Source organism: Pan paniscus, chromosome 9 (assembly GCF_029289425.2).
Source record: "Pan paniscus chromosome 9, NHGRI_mPanPan1-v2.0_pri, whole genome shotgun sequence".
Lineage (NCBI taxonomy): Eukaryota > Metazoa > Chordata > Mammalia > Primates > Hominidae > Pan > Pan paniscus.
The window spans coordinates 96,753,653-96,777,985 of record NC_073258.2 but is presented as its reverse complement, the minus strand read 5'-3'; the positions used below and the strand labels follow the sequence as shown (position 1 = coordinate 96,777,985).

General features: G+C 36.4%; 2 protein-coding genes across 4 annotated transcripts in view; one reads left to right on the top strand and one right to left on the bottom strand.

Moving 5' to 3' along the window:
- CEP57 (centrosomal protein 57) overlaps positions 1 to 24,333 on the bottom strand; it is a 161,570-nt gene that overhangs the window by 18,849 nt on the left and 118,388 nt on the right. Inside the window, exon 15 of one of the 3 annotated variants that reach the window (XR_008620255.2) lies at positions 20,639 to 20,696. The exons of the other annotated variants lie outside the window; for them this stretch is intronic. The gene's annotated coding sequence lies outside the window, so the exon portion shown is untranslated. Of the gene's footprint in view, positions 1 to 20,638; positions 20,697 to 24,333 lie in introns of those variants that run through there. 3 annotated transcript variants of the gene reach the window in all.
- The window catches only part of MTMR2 (myotubularin related protein 2), a 93,797-nt gene continuing 73,608 nt past the window's right edge, over positions 4,145 to 24,333 (top strand). The window contains exon 1 of the mRNA XM_003828404.5: positions 4,145 to 8,199. Coding sequence (XP_003828452.3) covers positions 8,120 to 8,199 — 80 coding nt within the window. The 5' untranslated portion in view covers positions 4,145 to 8,119. The remainder of the gene's footprint in view (positions 8,200 to 24,333) is intronic.

Genomic DNA, 24,333 nt, shown 5'->3' with positions numbered 1-24,333 from the left:
CTGTTTGACATTATTTTTCCTCAACACTTTGAACATATCATCTTATACTCTTATGGCTTGTAAAGTTTCTGCTGGAAAATCTGATAATCTTATAGAAGCTCCTTTATGTGACAAATTGCTTTTCTTGCCTGTTTTCAAGATTCTTTCTTTGTCTTTGATTTTAGAAAGTTTGAGTATACCATGTCTTGGGGTGATTCTCACTGAATTTATCCTAGTTGAAGTTCTTTGAGTTAATTTAATCTTAATGTTCATTGTTTCTTTTGATTTGGGAAGTTTTCAGCCAATATTTCTTCAAATAATCTCCCTGCCTCTTTCTCTCTCTCTTCTCCTTCTGTAATTTCTATAATGCTTATATTGGTCCACTTGATAGTGTCCCATAATTCCCTTAGGCTCTTGGTGTTGTTTGGATATGTCTCCCCTCTAAATCTCATGGTGAAATTTAATTCACAATGTCAGAGGTGGGCCTGGTGGGAGGTGTTTGGGTCATGGGGGTAGATCCCTCATGGCTTGGTGCTGTCCTTGTGACAGTGAATAAGTTCTCATGAAATCTGATTGTTTGAAAGTGTAGGCACCTCCCCACTACTCTCCCTGTTGCTCCCATTTTTGTCATATGAGACACCTGCTCCCCCTTCACTTCCTGCCACAAGTAAAAACTCCCTGAGGTCTCCCCAGAAGTGAAGCAGATGCAGACAACATGATTCCTATACAGCCTGCAGAACTGTGAGTCAATTAAACCTTTTTTCTTTATAAATTATCCAGTCTCAGATATTTCTTTATAGCAATGCAATAACAGCCTAATACAGCTTTCTTTACTTTTCTTCCTTTTTTTCTTTTAGTTTTTCTGACTCAGTGGTTTCAAATGACCTGTCTTTGAGTTCACTGATTATTTCTTCTGCCTGATCAAGCTTGCTGTTGAATTCCTTTAATGAATTTTTCAGTTCATTTGTGTTTTCCAGTTCCAGAAATTTTGTCCTTTTTAAAATAGCTTCTATCACTTTGTTGATATTCACATTTTGTTAATGTGTTGTTTTGTGATTCATCTATTGGTATTCTCTTTAAGCTCATTGAACATCTTTATTTTTTAACATGTTATTTATTTTTTTGAGATGGAGTTTCATTCTTGCTGCCCAGGCTGAAGTGCAATGGTGCAATCTTGGCTCACTGCAACCTCTGCCTCCCAGGTTCAAGCCGTTCTCCTGCCTCAGCCTCCCAAGTAGCTGGGATTACAGGCATGTGCCACTACACCTGGCTAATTTGTTGCATTTAGTAGAGACAGAGTTTTACCATGTTGGTCAGGCTGGTCTTGAACTCCTGACCTCAGGTGATCTGCCCATCTCGGCCTCCCAGAGTGCTCAGATTACCGGCATGAGCCAATGTGCCTGGCCTCATTGAGCATCTTTATAACAGTTATTTTAAATTCTTTTTCGGGCAGTTCATAAATCTGAATTTCTTTAGGGCTTGTTTCTGGAATTGTATTTATTTCTTTGGTTGGGCCATGTTTTACCCTTTCTTTGTATGACATGTAACTTTTTTGACAGGATTTGGAAAAAAAAAAAAAAAAAAACCACCTCTCCCAGTCTTTGTGTACTAGTTTTGTGCAAGAGAGGACTTTTACTAATCATCTGGGCTGGAAGTTCTATGACCTCCAAGATATTTTCTGATCTCCTGCTTCTTTTGGTGTCTGCCTGTAGAAATGGGGCTATAATAAGCTGCTCTCCTTTATTATAGGCTCCAAGCTCTGGTATCAATACCATCAGTGCTCAGAGTCTGGCAAGACCAAAACCAGTCCCTTGGGCAGCCCCAGAAAAGCCAAAACATTTTATTTAAAGCCCCCTTTTTTGCTTTCATCCACAGGAAAAAGCCCTGATAAGAAGTGTGGAGTGTTCCCCCCACCCATTCCTTCATGATATGCCATCTAGGGAAAGGATGATAAACAGGTATGCCAAATGCCATAAGTTTTTCTACCTCTTTCTCTAGAATACTTTCTTGGTTTAACATGCTTTAACTTCTCACACAGATTGTCCTGTACTTTTTTTTTTCTTTCTTTCTTAGACAGGGTCTCATTCTGTCACCCAGGATGGAGTGCAGTGGCTTAATCACGGCTCATTGCAGCATTGACCTCCTGGGCTCAAGCGATCCTGCCATCACAGCCTCCCAAGTAGCTGGGACTACAGGCACATGCCACCACACCCAGCTAGTTTTTTGTATATTTTGAAGAGATGGGGTTTCACCATGTTGCCCAGGCTGGACTCAAACTCTTGGGCTTAAGCAATCCGCCCATTTTAGGCCCCCAAATTCTGGGGTTACAGGGGTGAGTCATTGTGCCCAGCTTGTACATTGTTTTAAAGTCATCATCTGTGTGGCCAGAAGAGCTTGCATCTTCCTAGTCTGGCGTCTTGTTGACATCACCCTATTTTAAGTAATATTTCATTTAGGATTTCACTTGTGTTTATAAATGTTCACAAAGGAAAGGCCTATGGGAAACAGACCTCATAAAATTGATTCAGCAGCTTTATTTTTCTGTTCCTTAATTTCTTCAAAATCTGTTAGACTTTATCCATAAAAATATTTGAGGGAGAGGTTTTTGATTTTTTTTAACTTCTATTTTTTTCTGTTTCTTATTTAGCAAATTTTGGCATGTCTCTGTTTCAAAATATTTATTTATTTAAGATTATAAGTGTTTGGTGTAAAGATGTCCATAAAATTATTCTATGATGTTCAATATATTTTAATTATATCTTCTTGGTCATTCAATGTTTATTATTTTCATTTTCTCTCTTCTTTTCATTTTGATATATAATATTTGTACATATCTATGGGGCACATGTGATATTTTGTTGCATGCACAGAATATGTAATGACCAAGTCAGAGTATTTAGGGAATCCATCACCTTGAGTATTTATTATTTCTATGTGTTGAGAACATTTCAAGTCCTCTGCTTTAGCTATTTTGAAATATACTGTACATTCTTGTTAACTATAGACATCATATTCTGTTATTGAATGTTAGAACTTTTTTTTTTTTGAGATGAATTCTCATTCTATCATCCAGGCTGGAGTGCAGTGGTGCAATCTTGACTCACTGCAACTGCCTCCCGGGTTCAAGCAATTCTCCTGCCTCTGCCTCCTGAGTAGCTGGGATTACAGGTGCCTGCCACCACATCTGACTAATCTTCGTATTTTTAGTGGAGATGGGATTTCACCATTTTCGCCAGGCTGGTCTTGAACTCCTGACCTCAAGTGATCCACCCGCCTTGTCCTCCCAAAGTGATAAAATTACATGACTCACTGCGCCCAGTCTATAACTTATTTCTTCTATCTAACTGTATCTTTGTACTCAATAACCAACCTCTCCTCATCCTTCCTCTACACACCCTTCCTAGCCTCTGGTGTCCTTCATTCTACTCTCTACTTCCATGAGATTGACTTTTTGAGCTCCCATGTATGAGAGATAACACATGATTTTTGTCTTTCTGTGCCTAGCTTATTTCACTTTACATAATGACCTGTAATTCTATTTATGTTGCTGCTAATGACATGATTTCATTCTTTTTTTATATTTCATTGCGTATATATATTTTCTTTATTCATTCGACCATTGATGGGCATGTAGGTTGGTTCCATATCTTCGTTACTGTGAATAGTGCTGCAAAATAAACATGGGGTGCAGGTATCTTTTTGATAACTAATTTCTTTTCCTTTGAATAAATACCCAGTAATGGGTATGCTGGATCATACGGTAGTTCTATTTTTAGTTTTTTTCAGAAATCTCCAGACTATTTTCCATACTGGCCGTACTAATTTACATTCCCACCAACAAAGTATAATAGTTCCCTTTTCTCCACATCCTCACCAGCATCTGTTATTTTTTGTCTCTTTGATAACAGTCATTCTGACTGGGATAAGGTGATATCTCATTGTGGTTTTGACTTACATTGTCCTGATAATTAGTGATGTTGAGCATTTTTTCATATACCTTTTGGCTATTCTTGTGTCTTCCTTTGAGAAACATCTGTTTATGTCCTTTGCCCTTTTTTTCTTTGAGACGAAGTCTCACTCTGTCTCCCAGGCTGAAGTGCAGTGGCGTGATCTAGGCTCACTGCAACCTTGGCCTCCTGGGTTCAAGCGATTCTCCTGCCTCAGTCTCCAGAAGCTGGGATTACAGGCACCCATAACCACACCCAGCTATTTTATTTTTATTTTTATTTTTGGTAGAGATGGGTTTTTGCCATGTTGGCCAGTCTGGTCTGGAACCCCTGATCTTAGGCGATCCACCCACCACAGCCTCCCAAAGTGCTGGGATTACAGGTGTGAGCCACCGCAGCTGGCCCTTTGCCTTTTTATTTGAGATGGAGTCTCACTCTGTCATCCAGGCTGGAGTGCAGTGGTATGATCTTGGCTCACTGCAACCTCTGCCTCCTGGGTGCAAGCAATTCTCCTGCCTCAGCCTCCTGAGTAGCTGGGATTACAGGCACATGCCACCATGCCCACCTAATTTTTATATTTTTTAGTGGAGATGGGGTTTCATCATTTTGGCCAGGCTGGTCTCGAACTCCTGACCTCAAGTGATCTGCCCACCTCAGCCTCCCAAAGTGCTGGGATTACAGGCATGAGCCACACGCTTAGCCTGCCTATTTTTTAATGGGATTTTTTTCTTTTTTTTTTTTTACTGTTCAGATATTTTAGTTCATTATATATTCTAAATATTACTCCCTTGTCAGATAGTTTGCAAATATTCTCTGCCATTCAACAAGTTGTCTCTTCACCTTGTAGATTGTTTCCTTTACTGTGCAGAAGCTTTTTACTTTAATATAGTCCCATTTGTCTATTTGTGTTTTTGTTACTTGTGCTTTTGAGGTTTTAGCTATAAAATCATTGCCTAAAGTCCTGAAGTAGTTCCCTTATATTTTATTGTAGTTATTTTACAGCTTTGGGTGTTACATTTTAGTCTTTAATCCATCTTAAGTTGATTTGTGTATGTGGTAAGATACAGGGGTCCAGTTTTATTCTTCTGAATATGGATATCCAATATTTCTAGCACCATTTATTGAAGAGATTGTCCTTTCCCCAGTGTGTTTTCTTGATGTCTGTCCAAAATCAGTTGGCTGTAAATGCATGTGTTTATTTCTGGATTCTCTCTTATGTTCCTTTGGTATGTGTGTTTGTTTTTATACCAATACGCTGCTGTTGGTATAGCCTTATATTTATTTATATTTTGAAGTCAGATAGTCTGATGCCTCCAGCTTTGTTCTTTTTGCTCAGGATTGCTTTGGCTATTCAGGCTCTTTTTTAGTTTCATGTGAATTTTAGAATTTTTCTTCTTTTTTTGTGAAAAATGACACTGATATTTTGATAGACATTGAATTTGTAGATTGCTTTGGGTAGTATGGTTATTTTAACAATGTTAATTGTTCTGTTCCATGAGCATGAAATGTCTTTCCATTTATTTGCATCTTCTTCAATTTCCTTTATCAGAGTTTTATAGTTTTTCTTGTAGAGGTCTTTCATTTCCTTGGTTAAACTTATTCCTGGTTTTTGTTTGTTTGTTTTTGTTTTGCAGTTTTTGTAAATGGGATTGCCTTCTTGATTTCTTTTTTGGCCATTATAGATGCATAGAAATGCAAACTAATTTTGGATGTGGATTTTGTATTCTGCAACTTTATTAATTTATGAGATCTCAATGGTTTTTTGGTGTAGCACCCATACATGAACTGTTGTCAGTCTATGATGAGATCAACGCAATATTGAGAATAAGTGTTTAGGAACTTTCACGAAACTTTCAAGGAGTAATATCTGTTAAATCTAATAAACAATTTGGTCTTGTATTTTGCATACCTTTTTCTTTAATTTTCCTAGTGCAGTTATCCCTTAGTATCTGCAGGTTATTGGTTTCAGGACCCCCAAGGATAGTAAAATCTAAAGATGCTCAAGTCCCTTAAATAAAATGGCATTAGTATCTACATATAACCTATGCATACCCTCCTGTATACTTTAAATCAACTCTAGATTACTTATAATATCTAATACAATGTAAATGTTATGTAAATAGTTGTTATACTGTATTGTCTTCTATTTGTATTATTTTGTTTTTTACAATTTTTACAAATTTTTCAATCTGTGGTTGGTTGAATCTGAGGATATGGAACCAACTGTGATTAATTTTTCTTATATTTTAAAAAAGTATTGGTTGGTGATGGTTTGAAAATTAAAAACAAAACACTGTTCCTTCTTGCAGATAGTTTGAGAAAAAACAGCCCAGATTATAAATTGAAAAATTAATAACTTTTGGTGAGGTCCCAAGTTAACCATGTTTTTTCATTTTCTTAGAGTTCATTAATTAATTAGAGTTCACTAATTAATTTTCAGCTGATATTCTTTGCTTGTGTTTTCACTCTGAGAAGTTACCATTTTACCAGTCAGGTTAGAAGTCAAGCAGTAAGTTCAGTGGAAAAACAAGTAATAATAAATCTACTTAGTGAGACCGTACTGTGCAACCGACTGCACAGAGAAAAACAACCTATTACGTAGATATTTTTATTCCCATTTTACTCCCATTTTAGAGATGTGAAACAACTTAACCACAGCACAGAGCAAGTGTAGAGACAGAACCGGGATTCCGATGCAGGTCTGTCTGGTTCCAAAGTCTCTACACTTTTACTACACTGTTCTTTATTAATCACTAGATAGAACCATACACATATTGTTACATCAGGCAGAAGGTTTCGAGGGTTCTATTAACAAAGTGCTACGAATGAACTGGGTGGAAGAAAGTACATAGGTCTCCCATTCAAGGGTTCATCAGTCTTCACTAAGGAAATTTAAGTCAAAGTAGCTGACAGTGAGTCAGCATTTTGGAAGGCAGGTAGAGATGGTGAAGAAATAAGGAAATTCTTCTATGAGTCATGATAGATATTTAAGCTTGTTAAAAAATGTTTTTGACTACCTACTCCCTTTGCCTACAGAGTCCAGTTAAGGTATCTTCAAAATTATGGAAATAAAAACAATCGGTCGCTGTCTGTCCTTGCCAAACTCAAAAAAGGCTAAGCCTTTTGTGCTTAAACACATACTCATCAGTAACTACTCTACCTTACACTGAACATAACTAAGCTAGGTTGTTCTTCTTGGGAATGTACTTGCAAGTTAATACTGCACTGCAACTATAAGATTTTTTAAAAGACATCAGTTGTACATTATAAATTAAATCTAGTTTAAATCAATATAATTCAATTTATCCTAGCAAGGAAGTTTTTTAAGGATGGTCTGATTTTTTTTTTTTTACAGGAATAATCTTTGCATAATTTTACACCCCATACATGAGATGATTAGGATTCAATCTCAATCAGAAAAATCCCTTTATGGTGTCCTTATGGCCTTCCTGTATCCTAACAGAAAAATCCTAGCAGAAGCATTTCCCCTTTACCCAGTTCCTGTTCTCTTATCACAGTTCTATTCCTCCACACTCCCTTCCTGCTAGGCACGGGAATTTGAAAGGGCAGGGAAAAATCGGTAGAAGTTTGTCTTCTACTTGGGTAATCCAATACCACCGCATCCAGTAGTATATAATTCTTTTTGCATGTATATCAGTTTGCATGTATATCAGATCCTCCCCAATCCCTCTCCCATACCTCTTTCTCACTTTTCTCTCATTATCCGGTCCTCTTGTTTTCCTTGACCCCCACATTCCTGTCTAAATCATCCTCCTGGCCTCAGGTCCTTATCTCCTTCCTGAGACCCTCATGTTTAGTGTTCCCTCATTCCTCTTACACCTAGGATTTCTCCTCCTTCCATAAGGGTCTGGTCCTTCATCCCTCCCGCTTCACCAGACCCCCTCACCCTGGGAGCCGCCACCTCCCTTTCCCCAAGACCAGATGTCGCGCGGCCGGACACAGCCAGCACGGAGAGTCGATGCCGGCGGCTGAGCTGCGCAGTGGGGTCTTCCCGCTGCCCAGCAGCCTACAGGCGCGGTGCACTCTGGGGGAACATGGCCGCTTCCGGTCTCCGTCCCGGGCCGGCGCTGGCCTGACTGCGGCCCCCGTCCGTAGCACTCCGCCCTCCGCTTCTCCCGCCCTGTAGCCGCGAAGACTGCTTCAGCCTTTCCCTCTGCTGCCCCTGCCGCGCGATGGAGAAGAGCTCGAGCTGCGAGAGTCTTGGCTCCCAGCCGGCGGCAGCTCGGCCGCCCAGCGTGGACTCCTTGTCCAGGTAACCAGGACGCCCAGGGCCCCGCCCGCGTCCGAAGGGGATGGAGAGGGGCCGGGGACCTGCTGGATTGTTGCCCCAATTCGCGGATTCTGGTTTCTGAAGGCTACGCCGGAATTCCTTCCCCGGGACTTGGGAACCACTTCTGCCTCCCTCCCTGGGGCGTGGAGGCTGAGGAAAAGGAGGTTAAAACTCGCTGCTTCTTTATCGATTCCTCCACCTTTCATATTCCGATCTCGTTTTCTCCCCGATGGAGGTGGTCCCAGTTAATTACTTTCTCCTGTCTTTCATTCTCTCTCAAACCTTTTTTAAGACAGTTCCCCCCGCCCCCATTCTTTTCCCCACATTTCCTGTCTTTCTCTGTCACTTTTTCCAAAACCATCCTAAAGTCAATCTTTCTTCCTCCACCCCTTCTTATGTCTTTGGTTTTTGGGTTCTTGCCCAGCCCTTTTCTCTCTTTTCATGGCTTCACCTTCTTAATTTCTTTCATGCTTTTCTCTACACTCTGATTTTCTTCTCGCCTCCCTTTTTGCTTAAATATGTAAATAAAAATGTCTCCTGTGCTTCTCTTTTCTAAATCTTCCAGCTGAAAGTCAGTATCAAGGAATCTGAGTGGTTTTTATCCCCAGTGATAGGTTTAAGAAAACAAAATGAGTGGTAGTTTTCTTCCTTCTTGGACTACTGGTTCTCCACGTTGTCATTTCTCTTGTAACAGATGGGAATTTTATCCTGGAATTTTGAGGAGGACTTTATGCAGCTTTGCAGAGAGCTTTTATGAATATTAACTAGACGCGTTTTGGATGCAGTCTTTTTCTTTGATTTTAAAATAATGATTTAAAAATTTTTTAAAAAATAATATAAGACCTGTATTTGCTTTTTATGCAGCCACGATGAAATCTGGTTCTTTTCCACTGAATAATAGTCTAATTGTTATTAGAGAGTGATTCGATAACTGCTGTGTGAAAACACACAATTTTCATTTTCTCCTTCAATCAGTTGAAGTGGCTCTATTATAATTCATTTTGGATTCTGCTAAATATGGGTAGTTATTGCCTTTTTTCCTGTTGATGTTCAGCACCTCACTGGGGAACCACTGTCTGATCCCGTCATTCTAGATTGCCATATGCACTCATAGCTCCCTGCACAGTCGTTTTTCAGAGTCTTTAATAAGCACACTATAATTGTTGGCTTAAAGTGCCTTTTCTACCAGGTTATAAGCTATTATACTTGAGGGCAATCTTAATCACCTTCATATCTCCAGCACTTAACATAGTCTCAGCATGTGATAGGTGCTCACTAAATGGTTTTTTTTTTTTTTTCGAATTTGTAGCCTGAATTATCCAGGAAAGGAGGATTTTTTTTTGCAGTTTGATTATATATATTGCACGTTTGAATCAAGTATTTTTTGAATTCTGTATTTATTGCTTTGAAATTTGGAAAGCTGAGGATTAACATGTTCAGTTGTATAATTCATTCAGAAAACAGGTTGGAAAATTCGAATTTTATGGGAAAGTTACAAATGACAACTATGCCTCAGAATAGCATAAGAGGCAACCAGTACTCTCATCCAAGGCAGAGAAGTTAGAACCACATGAAGCAGCACAGTATGTTAGAAAGAAGGAAGTACTGGAAGTTAGGAAGCTCCCATGCTGAAGTCTCTGGCTGAGCTAGCTCTTTGGTCTTTTCATTTAGACTTTCTAGTCTACAGTTTTCTCATCTTTTAAAATAAGAAGCTTGATCTAGAAAATCTATAAGGTCCCTTGGAACTCTAACATTGTCATTTTTAAAATTTTAATGACAATACTAAGATGAATGCATTGATATTAATTTTAAAGATAATTCCTTTGCAAATAACCTTTGTTTTGGATTTTTGCAATTACACGAAATAAGTGTCCTTTATTATTACAAACTAATATACCTAACGGTGCCACTTGAACATATTTATTTCCTAAAACAGAAAGCCCAGCAAGTATAAAGATTATATATGTATATGAACTTCTCTATAAAAAATTATGTTACTGACAAATTTGAGAAAATTAAGTACTCCTCGAGAGAATTGTGATATAGTAGATTAGCCTAATCCTCTCTGGACAAAAATATAAGTATGATTCCTGTTTTCCATAAGAGAATGTCAGCTTTCATTACTCTCCTCTGGAAGGTAGAAAAGTAACATTTACTTAATTTCTACTGTATGGAAGTTTCCCTGCTAAATTCTATGTGTCTTTTATTTCATTAATCATCATACCTGTTTGTGGCACTCTCCTTAATCAACAGTATGTAATAGATACATTATAGACACTAGTTAGAAAGCTTAATTTTAAACAATCTGGGCTAACACTTCATCGCAGGTGACTCTAATACATTGCCAGTGTGGACTGCTTTGGTCTCATAGCTATGTTAAGTGTCTATCTAGATTGTTTAAGTTATTTCTTTTGTTTCATTAGCCTTTGACAAAGCAAAATTATTGCTGTTTGGCCTATATTATCTCAGTTTTTGCAGAAATGATTCCCTTAAATTGTAGTTTATTTTTATGCTTTCTGTTTTTATACAGAGGCCTAATTGGGAAACTGCCTTTGGAATTTGTTTTGATATCTCTGGCAGAATAATAGTTAATATTGTTAAATGTGTCACAGAATGTTTTTCACACATGCATTAACATAAATTTCTGCTGAGTTTAGCTACAAAGAAAATTATTTATAGAAAAAATTATGTATGCTCCTTGTTTGTTAGTAAGTGGTAACTATATAACTGCGTCTTTCTCTTTAGCTTAGTAAAACTTTAGTCAAATTTATATCTGAAGGTGGTAATATACTCATCTCTAATTTCTTTAAGTACTTTTATTATTACATGAACTCAAGTTAAATATTATGTGTTATGTTTAAATGTATTGATTAGATGTCTGAAGCCCTTTTGGGAAGTAGGAAGGATGATACACTAATCCATGTGGTTGCCCATTGTTTTTTGAAAATGACATACTTGGCCGAGTGCCATGGCTCATGCCTGTAATCTCAGCACTTGGGAGGCCAAGGTGGGAGGATCACTTGAGCCCAGGGGTTTGAGACCAGCCTGGGCAACATAGTGAGACCCCATCTCTAAAAAAGAAAGACTTTTTAAAATAAGTAAAAATATTTTAAAAAATGAAAATGACATACTCCATTGAAGTTGGATGACAGGCTGTTGTGCAATCTGTAGTTCACAATAAACATGTGATGAGTCTTACTAAGTATCTGTAGTCATTTCAGAGTTCTCTTGTCTCCAGTTATGCCTTCTAGGTCATCATAGATCTGATGCTTTTGCCCACAAAAGGGCAATTTCATTCTTCATATGATATCCAGGTAGTAGTTTCCTAACCAGCTATAGTTATGTCATCCTGCATCTTTAAAAAAAAAAAAAAAGTAATCGTCAGCTGGGCGTGGTGGCACGCACCTGTAACCCTAACTACTTGGGAGGCTGAGGTACCAGAATTACTTGAACCTGGGAGGCCAAGGTTGCAGTGAGCCAAGAACGCACCACTGCACTTCAGAGTGGGCAATAGAGTGAGACTCCATCTCAAACAAAAACAAAAAAAACAATAGTTGTCTTTGGTGAGTCCTGCTTAATATTGCCATACTTCAGTAAACTGTTCAGCACCTCTTGTATATCTTGCTGTTGGCCATTCTTCATGTATATCTATCCCCACAGAAAGAGAGAGGGAGTTGTGGAAAACTTCACTTTAGCATCCTGATAATCTAGTTATATTCTGTAATTTTACTTTTGTTGGGTGTGCTCTGATTCTTGATATAAGTATGACTTTATAGGATATAGGTAAAATAATACTGTAGGTCAGATGTGATAATAAGAGTAGGCTTGAGTCTCAGAACTGTAATGAGTTACACAGCAGAATTTGACATCATATTGGTAATAATCTGCCATCTTAGTCTGGTTTTCCATTTTTCAGTTTATACACTATTATAAAATGCACTGCTTTAGTGCGTTTCTTTGATTAGTTTGTATTGTGCATAATCAAATGGTAAGATATCTAGTGCCGAATAGGTGCTGAGTGAACACCTAAATAAAAGAATGTTGACGGAATGTTCACCACTGGTCTTGTTTGTTGTTCCCATTCAAAGGATTAAAAAGGATTCCTTCTGTTGAATTTGGCCTGAACACTTGCAATTTCAGGTCTAAGCTGAAGTTGTTTTTATGGGAGACTGGACATCTTGAGCTGATTTTACTGTTCTGTGCCCAGTCCTACACACAATGAGGTTATTATGTCCTCTTCAACTACCTATTTATCCATCTGCTACTCTTGATTACTTTTGCCCCTTTTGCTCTAACTTGTGTTGTTAGTCGTTTTAATTAATGTGTGTTCTTGTCATCCTTCATATAACCTCAGGCTTTAGTTATTCTGGGTACCATACTTGTTTATCCCAGATTATTTGGTTTTATCAATTTCTAGTATATAATTTCATTAGCATTGATGAGCATCTTATATTTACATTTAACTTCCATTAAAAAAATCAAAGGGGGGGTACACATACTCAAAGTAGTTCTCAACTAATTGCATTTATAAATTGCATGCCTGCCTTAAAATTATCATCATTTGAAAACAGGAATTCCTAGATTTCTGTTTCCATGGATTTTGATTATACTTATAGCCTGAAGAAGTAGAGGAGTTTCCTAGATTTCTAAAACACATTTTGTTGCAAGGTCTCATCTTTAGTTTTAGCCTCAAGGTCACTTAAGAGTGATGTGTTGGAGGCCAGGTGCAGTAGCTAACGCCTGTAATCCTAGCAGTTTAGGAGGCTGAACAGTTTGGGATCGCTTGAGTCCAGAAATTCCAGACCAGCCAGGGTTACATGGCAGAACACTGTCTCTGCAAAAAATAAAAAGTTAGCTGGGCATGGTAGTGCATGCCTGTAGTCCCAGATACTTGGGGGGCTGGTGTGAGAGGATCACCTGAGCCTGGGAACATTGAGGCTGCAGTGGGTTGTGATGGTGCCACTGTATTCTGGCCTGGGCAAGACAGTGAGACCCCGTCTCAAGAAAAAAAAGTGATATGTTGGTAGGAAATATGCTTTTATGTTGTTTTTCTAGTAGTGGTGATGGATTTGTGTACAATCACACATTTTTACCCATTCCCTTTGTCACTCTTGGCATGTCTGCTGAGACAGCTGGCAAGATTAGAGGTAGAAATTATAGCTGTAAAACAGAGTAAAGCTACCAGATTGAACCTACAACCTTGGCATTATTAGTAGTACCTTGTATCAAACATTGAACATATTAGACTAAAAATTACTTATTTGGATTTCATTACTTAAAAACCCTCAAAGATCTAAGTTCTCTTAGATAAGGAACAATATTGGTCTGACATAGTAATTATGTAGCTTTTCAGAAAGGACATATTTAAAGAATGCAAGTTGATAGTGAACCTGAGACTGGGTCCTGTATATATCTGTATTTTTCCTTTTTATGCTATTATCAATAATTTCCTATTAGTGTAGACCAGTAGTTCTCAAAGTTTGGTCTCCAGGCCAGTAGCATCAGTATCTCTTTGGGATTTGTTAAAAATGCAAATTCTTGGGCCCTACCTTGGACCTAACTGAATTAACATTTTAGGGGTGGAGCCCAGCTGTTGGTGTTTTAGCAAGCTTTCCAGATGATCCCGATGGATGCTGAAGTTTGAGAACCACTGCCTTGGATCTTTTGCTAATTGGTGCCTTTTGTAATGCAATCAACATTAGTTAAAACTAAGTTAAGGTCTATGTTAGAAGTACTGTAAAACTATTACTTGAGAGCATTTTTGTAAAAATGTTGACTAAAGTAGTAAAAGGTAAAAGTCATCTCTTGTCGATTTATTAGATTTGATTTCTAGGAAATTTCCTAAGGCATTTTTCTTTGAGTAACATAAAACAAGAATATGTGTTTTAGGCTTTTTCTTAAAAATAGATTCTTAGTGAGAAAGATTAGTGGAAACAAGCATTTTTAAAAAAAGTACAGTTGACCCTCGAACCACATGGGTGTGAACTGTTCAGATCCACTTTTATGTGGATTTTCTTCTGCTTCTGCCACCCCTGACACAGCAAGACCAACCCCTCCTCTTCCTCCTCAGCATGTGCAACATGATGAGGATAACAAACTTTATGATGACCCACTTCCACTTAATGGGTAGTAAATGTATTTTCTTTTCCTTGTGATTGTCTTAATAACATTTTTTTTCATTGTTAGAGTTCAGTATATTGGCGTGCAGCCTGAAATATGTTTTGATGGGCTGTTTATGTTATCCGTAAAGCTTCCAGTCAACAGTAGTCTATTAATAGTTAAGTCTGGGGAGTAGTTTGGGGAGTCAAAATTATATGCGGATCTTCAGCTGCGTTGAAGGTCAGCACCCCAACTCCTGTGTTGTTCAAGGGTCAACTGTATTATGAACAAGTAATTCCAGGAGGCCATCACCTGAACCTGTAAAGTTTGGATTATGCCCAGGGGAAGGAGATAACCTGGATACAGATGACCAGAAAGCAGTAAGTTTATTTTGGAAAGCTGCCAAGTTAATGCTATTGTATTCAAAATCATCAGAGCCAAAGATTGCGTGCGATTCAGGATTTGAGTAATGGAAATTCTCCAGATTTTAGTGTGGAATATTTTTCCTTTGTAAGGAAGATGGTTTTGAATATGTAAAGTACTTGCTATCTTTGTGTCTACTGTTTGATTTAGTTAAATCGGTAGATAATAATTAAACACTATTAGAGGTGATAGTCAAGGATAGGGAGTGATTTTAAAAACCTGCTTTCCACAGGAAGTCAAATTAAAAATGGAACTGTATAAAAAGATAAAGTTGGTACTAGATTATTAAAATAAAAAGGACTAGGGAAGATGCCTTCTTGAAAATAATAACTTCAGTTCCCTTTCCTGTAGCTTTATTATGCAAAGCTAATTGTGCCTGTCCCTCCTAATATGCTTCTATATAGGTACCAATGTTGTCATTAATACAAACTGTTAATAAGCAAGCTTCATAATTCTTCCCTTCCCCAAGTACATAGGACCTATGGCCATAATCACTGGTGAATATTTATTCTTTCAAAGACTCTTACTTTGTGTGAATAACTCTTGGGTTCTTTAAATATTTTTAGTCTAGAGTAAATAAGAGCAAATGCTGTGTATTAAATATATTAAAAATTACCTGTAAAATATATTTTAATTAAAAATTTAAACACTGTTATTTGGAAAATTCTTTTTTTTTTAAGTTCTACTTTAGGTTTAGCAGCACATAACAAAATACAAACTGACAGTGGCTTAATATAGGAGATGCTAAATTTTTTTCCACATGAAAGCCTGGAGATAGTCAATACAGATCGAATATGGTGGATCTGAAGTATCAAGGACCCAGATTGTCTTACATTCCAGGGTTACCTCATGAACCAAAATTATTGTTGGAACTCTAGCTATTATATCTTCAGGAGGAAGGGAAGAAGAGGAGCATACTCTCTCTCTTTGAAGGATACTTTTTTGGCAGTCACATGTCATTTTTTTTAACTTACATCCAGTTGGCTAAAACATGGATGGTCCCATGGCCATACGTAGGTAAACAAGAGGCTGGGATAGGCAGTCTCATCTGTGAGGCCTTTGTGCTGAGCTAAATTTGGAGGTTCTGTCACTGAGGAATAGGAGAGAATGGGTATTGGAGTCATAGCAGCTTTTCCCCTTGGGTACGGATGAATCATTTAAAAGAAAGACATTTTCCACCTAAAGTCTGCAATATTTCACTTATGCCAGAGACACCCTTAGAGCTGCAAATGCAATGACCAAAATAGAAAACACACTGAAAGAGAGGAGGTAATACATTGTTGCAGACCAAAAAAGAGAATTGTATCTTGGAGCACTCTGAACTCTTGAGTTTAGCTTTCTATTTTTTTGCGTCTTGTCTTGGGTCAGATTTTTATAATCCTAATCTGGAACCATAAAATGAAAGTGGTACATTTAATATTGACAAGATCATTAAGTGATGGGGAAATAGAAATCAAAGGAAGAATGGATTGCCGTGCTATATTATATTTCCCTTGAAGAGCTCAAGGAATTGCATGGTAAAGTAGTAGTGGTAATGAAGTTGATGGCCTACTCTGCTTACTTCCAATTTGACAACCATTTCCAAGCCATGTATCCATGTATTTTATCCTCTTCTAGAATGTTGCATCAGGTTCTACTTAGGTATTTTCTCTCATTTCAGTTGTAAGGATGTGGTTTCCATAAGGGAAATAAATAAAGCTGACCATTTTAATTTATGAATGCTTTTGCCAATATTCAGTTTGTTTTTATATCTTTGACCTAAACATTTTATTAAAAATGCGGAGACATCTGTGTCTTATATATTCTTTTGTCACCTAACTTAAATATTAATATTTTAAGCATATAATTTCAAACATAAGGAGTTTATAATTTGGACGTGAATAGAAGAGCATATGTATATAAGTCTCCTTTGGATTGATAAAACATTTATTCATCAGGCTCTGAGGATTTAATAGACATTAAGTCAGAAACATATCCATTTCTCTTCTCGGCAGAATTTCTTTTACTGATAGCAGCAAATGAGCAGTTGCTGAGGTAGGGAGGAGGCCTTGTCTGGAGGTTATGCATTAGCAAAAGGGAAAATAACTGGCTGATGATGGGCTGGTGATTACAAGCCTTAATATTCTTGAGCTGAGCCAAGAAGCCCAGCAAAGTTCAAAAATAAAATTTTGTATAGTACAGATGTTCTCTGTTACCAATATTAGATAACAACATTCTTTTATCATAACCAAAGGCATTGCCTCAAAATAGCAACACTGAAGACAAGCCTTGCTTTCCTAGTGGTAGATAGTTATAGTAATAATAATGTTAATATTAAACACAACAATAATATAAATAGCACAACATTTATTGCATGCTTACTATGCTGGGCATGGTGCTACATTTCTTCTATGCATTTTCTCATATAATCCTCATAACTGTTTAAAGTAGAGAGTGTTAATGTTTCCATTTTACAGAGAAGAAAACGGAAGATTAGAGAGGGTACCTTGACATGTGAATTCAAGTCCATTTGACTTCAGGGTCTGTGTGCTCTAAAGAACACACATGCCTGAAGATCTAGTGCCCCAGGTGCAGACCAAAGCTTTGTAGTTAGAGGGCAGTCCCAGGGCAGGTTGATTGGGTGGTAGTGATAAGGACATGAGTTTCCTTGACCTGCTATTTTGCTGGAGAAGGATAAAGATACAGTATACATTCACCAAGTGAGAGTTTGTATTTGGAGAGAATTTTCTTTACCTTTGAATTTTTTTTGCCTTCTGACAGAAAATAGGATGATTTTTTTTCTTTGCCTGATGATTAAGAGGATTGTATCATTTCATTCATTACCTGATGATTAAGAGGGTAGTATCGGGTAGTATCATTTCATTCAAAAGAACAGTTTTACATTTTGAAGATCATATAAAGTATGAAGCAAGTAATTGCCAAAGCCTCCTTCCCACCACTCCCTGCCCTGCAGGCTTTGCACAATGATTTAGAATATTTTAGGGTTCCTTAAATTTCTGAATTCCCCTAAGTTCCTTTGTGTTTATTTACAGTTAATGTGTTAAGAGCCATTGACATTTGAAGATCATCAGAAGTGAAGATAAAACATCTCAAAAATTATAATGTAAGTGAATGGGAACATGCAGATATAAAAATGGACAAAAGTTAATATTGCCAACAATATTTCTGGATTATATATTATCCCAAATGAAATTTGCACGTATGAGTAACAAGTAGTTTCAAACTTCAGTTCCATTTCCAAGTCCCTGTCCTTAAAATTCTGTGTTCTCTTCTACTTGGGGAAAGCAGTCACTAAGTTTTAGTCATCCAGTTATTTTCCATTAGAATTCTTTTGGCATCCATGTTCTGTTTTCTTCCTTTTCCTCCTTAGCACTTTGCAGTTTGACTTGAGAAGAGGATGACAAGAATTCATGTTATATGCAAAATGTTATAGATACTAAGGTCTTTGCTTTCCAGCTATTGATGTGTGTTGGGTATGTTATTCAAGTGTAATTTAACTACTGTTTTGTATGTTTCTTAGCCAAAAATATGACCAGTTAGTTAGCCACCATCCTTCCCCCTCTTTCTCTATTCTTTCTTTTTTTTCCCCTCCTCTTTCCCTTCCTTTCTTTCTGTAAATAATTGTTTAACATCTACTGTGCCTTACACACTGTGCTAGATTCTGAATTCCTAAAAGCTTGGTGCTGAAATGAATTATATCATCTTTTCATACTCTTAGAGGGATTAGAGATGAACCAATTAGTGTTTTTCAACTGTGGCTGAGGACCACCTATGTATTTCAGTCAACTGTGAACTTGGTGAACATTTAACTTCCTAGGTTTCAGCATGGACATTCTGAATCATTGAGGTGACGTTAGGAATCGGCATTTAACAGTTGAAGAACCACCGATCCAGATGCTGTTGGATGCTAGTCTAGTTCCAAAAGTTTTCAGATGTGGAAATAGATCTAGAGAACTCTAATAATTTACCCCAAAGCACAATAAATGTTAGAGGGCCAGGAAAGGTTGTGGTTTTCCTCTGAGGTCATAGAGCTATTTAGTGTCAGAGATGATCTCCTAATTCCCAGTTCTAGACTTTACCATGTAGCATCATGATTTTTTTGCAGGGCCATATAGCTTCACTGTATTTCCTGTCTATAGAACCCTCTGCTTATACGATGTATAAGATTATAACCAATCCATCACTGTTCCTGAAAAAAATAAGAGGACATATGGGTTATGTAAATGAAAAACATACTGTTTCTTCATTTTTACTCAGATGTGTGACTCATTCTGGTTTTGAAATCATTGGATAGACTTGGTGAAGGAAAGAAAAAACTTTTTTTTGTATCCATGATATTATTTCTACCTGGATTTAAGTTTTGTGCTTACGAAAATGAGGATCTGATTTCATTTTTTGAGTGAAATAGTAGGTACAAATTTTATAGTGTTTTGCAAATAGTAGGTGTTTGATAAGCTATACTATGAACAGTTTACTGTTAAAACTTTTCTTCATTTGTATTCTGTGAAGTACGCTAGTTAGGAGTGATTTTATTTGCTTCATACAGAATCTGATGCTTTATATACCAAGCCAGAAACTTTAAATAATTGAAATAATTTTATTGTATTTATAATACTATATTTTATAGTTGATATTCACAAGATCTCTGAGGGACTGAAATTTATAAAGTATTTTTGAACTTTAAGAGTTTGAATTCGTTTCAGTATTGTGTATATTTTATATTGTATTATGTATGGTATATTGATAGTTATTGATTTGTAACTTTATATTAGTAAATCTCGTTATCTTAATTTGGAAATACTCTGTAATTCTCAAATTACTAGAGAGTTTAATGATGCAATGCCTTTTTTTAATATTTCAAGACATTTTAAGTATGATTTTTAAAAAACGTCATTTTAAAATAGCCTATTGATTTCTAAAAAATTATTATATTTTTCAATTATAAATTTTCTTTTCATTAAAACTTTTTTGTTCTTTTCATAACCATGGAAACAAGATTGTACTTATAAGAGCTCTAGAAAGGAACCTTATCTATTATGTGGTTTTCTAGTTTATGATTTCTAACAACTAATCTGGTAAATAGGGAAGAGTATTCAAAATTAGGGAGAGATATCCTTGGCAGGCATGGATCACTGAGTAATGTCAGTATTTTGATTTTTAGCTTAACCTTTCTGGACTACAAAGAGAAAGATGTTGAATGCTCTACCTTTCCTACTGAGAGTTTTAACTTAGTAACGGAAAAAAAAAAAACCCACCTGTGTTAACTTCATTTATATGACTTTGAAGTTTGTGCAGAAAAGTTGTATCTCATTACATTGAAAGGGTAGTGAAAGATTAATTGTATAATAAACAGTTTTGCTTGTCTTGGAAAAACAAAATATATCTATCTAGATAGCAAAAATAATGGATATATGACTTTCTAATTTTAATAATTAATTCAGGTTTGCAAGGTGGAGTGAGAAAATTACATGACAGATCATTTTTCAAGACATAAATTTCCATGTTTTCTATACTTGTCCAAGTAAAAGTGTTTGTTGAGCAAGTGTTTAGGGAATAGATCACCTTCTCTCTTTTAGTGTTTTTGCCTGTATACTTTAGTTTGGGATGGAAGGGTTAATTTCAGAGCTCTAATAATCTGACCAGTTTTCAGTTTAGTTTGATTCTTCTCTCAGTAAAGTGATATTTAAATAACTTTTTCCCTCTTGGCTACTTATGAATCTGTGTGTTTTCATTTGAGCTATCATCTGAATTTGAATCGGAGGTTTTTGAAGAGATTCTGAGAAGCTCCTTAAACGGGGTGCTGAGGCTGTGAGATTGGTGCTGGAACTCAAGGTCCTTCCTGCCCTCCAGTCCTCACCCCTGTCTCCCAGGGACACATTCATTTTCCGCAGAATACTTTGGCTTTCACCTCTTTATTTATTTAAATTTCCCAATAAGTTCTTTGAAGAAACAATACTCTGGAGAAAAAACAGACATATGTAAATTATTTTCTATACAAACTGGTTGTTCAGACTCTGCTGCATTATGAAATCATATGCCTGTGTTATATTTTGGGAAATGTAATTAATAGACCTGGAAATAAATTGATAACTGTGTCCAGGGTCACATGTACCTTAGAACCTTGGGATTTTCCAAACTAAGTGCCAACATGCACCAGTTGGAAGGCTGTCCCAGAGCTCAAATCCCCTTTGTTTCTCTGAAGAATACAACATGTTGTCTCTTATTTCTGTCAATCAGATGCCATGATGATCATTTATATAATCTTTTTTATCTTATGAATTGGCTAAGTTTAATGCAGGGTTCTGGCACAGCATTTTTAAACATAATTAAAAATTATAAATTAATTTGTTTTGGGGGGGTTGTTTTTCTGTTTTGAGGATCCTGCAAATATTCTGACAATAAGTCTTTTGTGTCTCAAATGTTTTATACACACTGCAGGCCTTTTATTATTTTTTTTTAAATAAAATCTTCAACAGAATGAGTAATAGAGCATGAACAGTGCTTATGATACTATAGTGCATTGTGTAAGTATTGAGAGCAAAATTTGCGTTCCTAGAAAAGCTTGTTCACAATCAGAATATAGAAGGCATGCTTTAATGTTCTTGGGCAAACATGCTGTGTATGTGCTCAGGACATTACTTACAAGAAAATCACTTTTTAAAAAGAAACTTTTCTTTCTACGGAATATTGAAGAAAAATTGAATTGGCAGCAAGAGTGAAACAGTTTAAGGCAAGTGGTTTAGATCTTATTGTAATGACTATGGTCAGTAGAAATGCAGCCTCTCCTAAATCTTCTAGAGGCATTTGTTTACTAGGATATATGAAAAGATAGATGACTTGAAGTTTCCAGGTTGTTTTCACTTTAGAGTATATACTCTAAAATGTATATACTCTTTATATGTTTGTTCATCTGCATCTTTAATTTTCAGAAATACTTTTTCAATTTTATAAAAAATATTTTTGTTAAATTATAAATATTAGATTCTGTTCATTGCTGTGAAGTACCTTCAGGTGTTGCTGTGATTGACAATAAAGTAATGATAATTCCATTAACACTCGGCCAAACCAGTGGAGCCAGAAAGGGTCAATACTTTTCTAACGGTTACATTGAAAAATACTGGTGGTGAAATTGGTTTTGTGATTGAAGTTTTGGGTCTGTCTTCTGATTGACTATATAAAAAATCATGTAGGGTGTGTGTGTGCGTGTGTGTGTGTGTGTGTTTATATATATATTTTAAAAAATTCTCCCCAATATTTGTGCTTTGTATTATGTGATTCATCAGTTAACTAAAACTTGTAAGTTTAAAAGTATGTATATTCAGTTTTCCTAGTGCACATGAAGACATTTTACATTATAGAGCTGAATGAAAAGTACTTTTAGGGCCTAGTGCTTTGCTTAATTTTAATTTAATTAGTGGATGCCTTCTTAAAAGTAGACTTCCTATTCTGTTCTTGTATTTCCACAATGCTATTTGTTGAACACTTTCTACCAGTTCAGTACTTAACACTAAGTACTTTCTTTAGATCTTGCTTTTTGATCCTTATTAAAATATTTTGATCCTTATTGCAAGATTTTATAATGTATCATTATCATTTTATAAATAGAGAACTCTATCCCCAGTATTTAGTACATTGATGATATCAGTAAATGTTTGTGGAATGGAGGGGAGGTTAAAAAAAAACAAAATAAAGGAGATTTAGGAAGTTCCTGCTCTAGAGAGGACAGGAGTGAAGATGGCTGAGGCCTTTAGTTAGAGGTGGAAGACTTCAGTCTCCATCCTTCCGAGGAAGCTAAGGTGGTGTTTTGAGGTGTGGAATATTTGGATGTGATCAGTGAACCCCTGCTATCTGGAGACAGATTTTTCTGCCTTTGCAGCATTAAAAGGGATTCTTATAAGTCCAGAGTTTGAGTCAGAATATGCTTCTGTAGTAGGTACCAAACTTCATTTGTTTAGACATAATCTTAATTTGAAAGTTTCTTAGGAATATTTGTAACTAAAAACAAAATCTACATGAAACAACAGCAAAAAAATAAACAAGTGAAGAGTGCTTTGTCTTATTTATTGATTCTATTTTGAAAAGCATATAGAAATTCTTCCCTCCCACCAATAATGTTTGTATAACTTTGTTCACCTAAATGCTACACTTTGAAATAGTAGAACTTTTGAGACCAAAAGAGTGGAGCATTGCTTTTAAGAATAGTGTAACAAAGGAAGAAAACCCTTTGTTATAATAACAGCAGAGAAAAAAATGTGTGGGAATGACTAAGAATCAGATGATGGGATTACTGTTTTGGTTTTGTGGTGGAAAGAAAACTCTCTCTGGCTGAGATGGTGGCAGGGCTATTAGAAAACCAAGGCAGACTAGTGCTGTACTATATTATTCTGTTGCTATAAACCTAAGTCTTATTATTTCATAGGCATGTGTATATGTATATATTCCAGAGTGCTGGTTATACTCTGATAAGTTTTGTTGTTTTTGAGAAAATATTTTCTTTATCACCACTTCATTCATTTCTAAGGGTTCCAGTTTCAATCTACGTATAGATAACCCCCTCACAGCACCATTAATTGAATAGAGTCCTTTCCCCAGTGCTTGCATTTGTCAGCTTTGTCAGATCAGATGATTGTAGGAAGGCAGCATTATTTCTGGGCTCTCTATTCTGTTCCATTGGTCTGTGTGTCTGTTGTTTTTGTACCAGTATCATGCTGTTTTCGTTATTGTAGCCTTGTAGTATAGTTTGAAGTTGGGCAATGTGATGCCTCCAGATTTGTTCTTTTTGTTTAGAATTGCTGTGGCTATTCGGGCTTCTTTTTGGTTCCAGATGAATTTTAGAATAGTTTTTTCTAATTTTGTGAAGAATATCATTGGTAATTTGGTAGGAATCGCACTGAATCTGTAAATTGCTTAGGGTAGTATAATCATTTTAACAATATTGATTCTTCCTATCCATGAGCATGGAATGTGTTTCAATTTGCTTGCATCATCTTTGATTTCTTTCAGTAGTGTTTTGTAATTCTCATTGTAGAGCTCTTTCACTTTCCTGGTTACCTGTATTCCTAGGTTTTTTTTTTATAGGTATTGTCAATGGGATCGCATTCTTGATTCGGCACTCAGCTTGAATTTTGTTTGTGTATAGAAATACTACTGACTTTCATACATTGATTTTGTATCCTGAAACTTTGCTGAAGTTGTTTATCAGATCTAGTAGCTTTTGGGCAGAGACTGTTGGGTTTACTAGGTATGAAATATATCATCTGTAAACAGATAGTTTGACTTCCTGTTTTTTATTTGGATGCTTTTATTTCTTTCTCTTGCCTGATTGCTCTTGCTAGGACTTACAGTGTTATGTTGAATATGAGTGATGACAGTGGGCATTCTTGTCTTTTTCTGTTTCTTAAGGGGAATACTTCCAGCTTTTACCCATTCAGTGTGATGTTGGCTGTAGCTCTTACTATTTTGAGGTATGTTCCTTCAATGCCTAGTTTGTGGAAGGTTTTTAACATGAAGGGTTATTGAATTTTATCAAAAGCCTTTTCTGCATCTGTCGAGATGATCATATGGTTTTTATTTTCAGTCTGTTTATGTAATGAA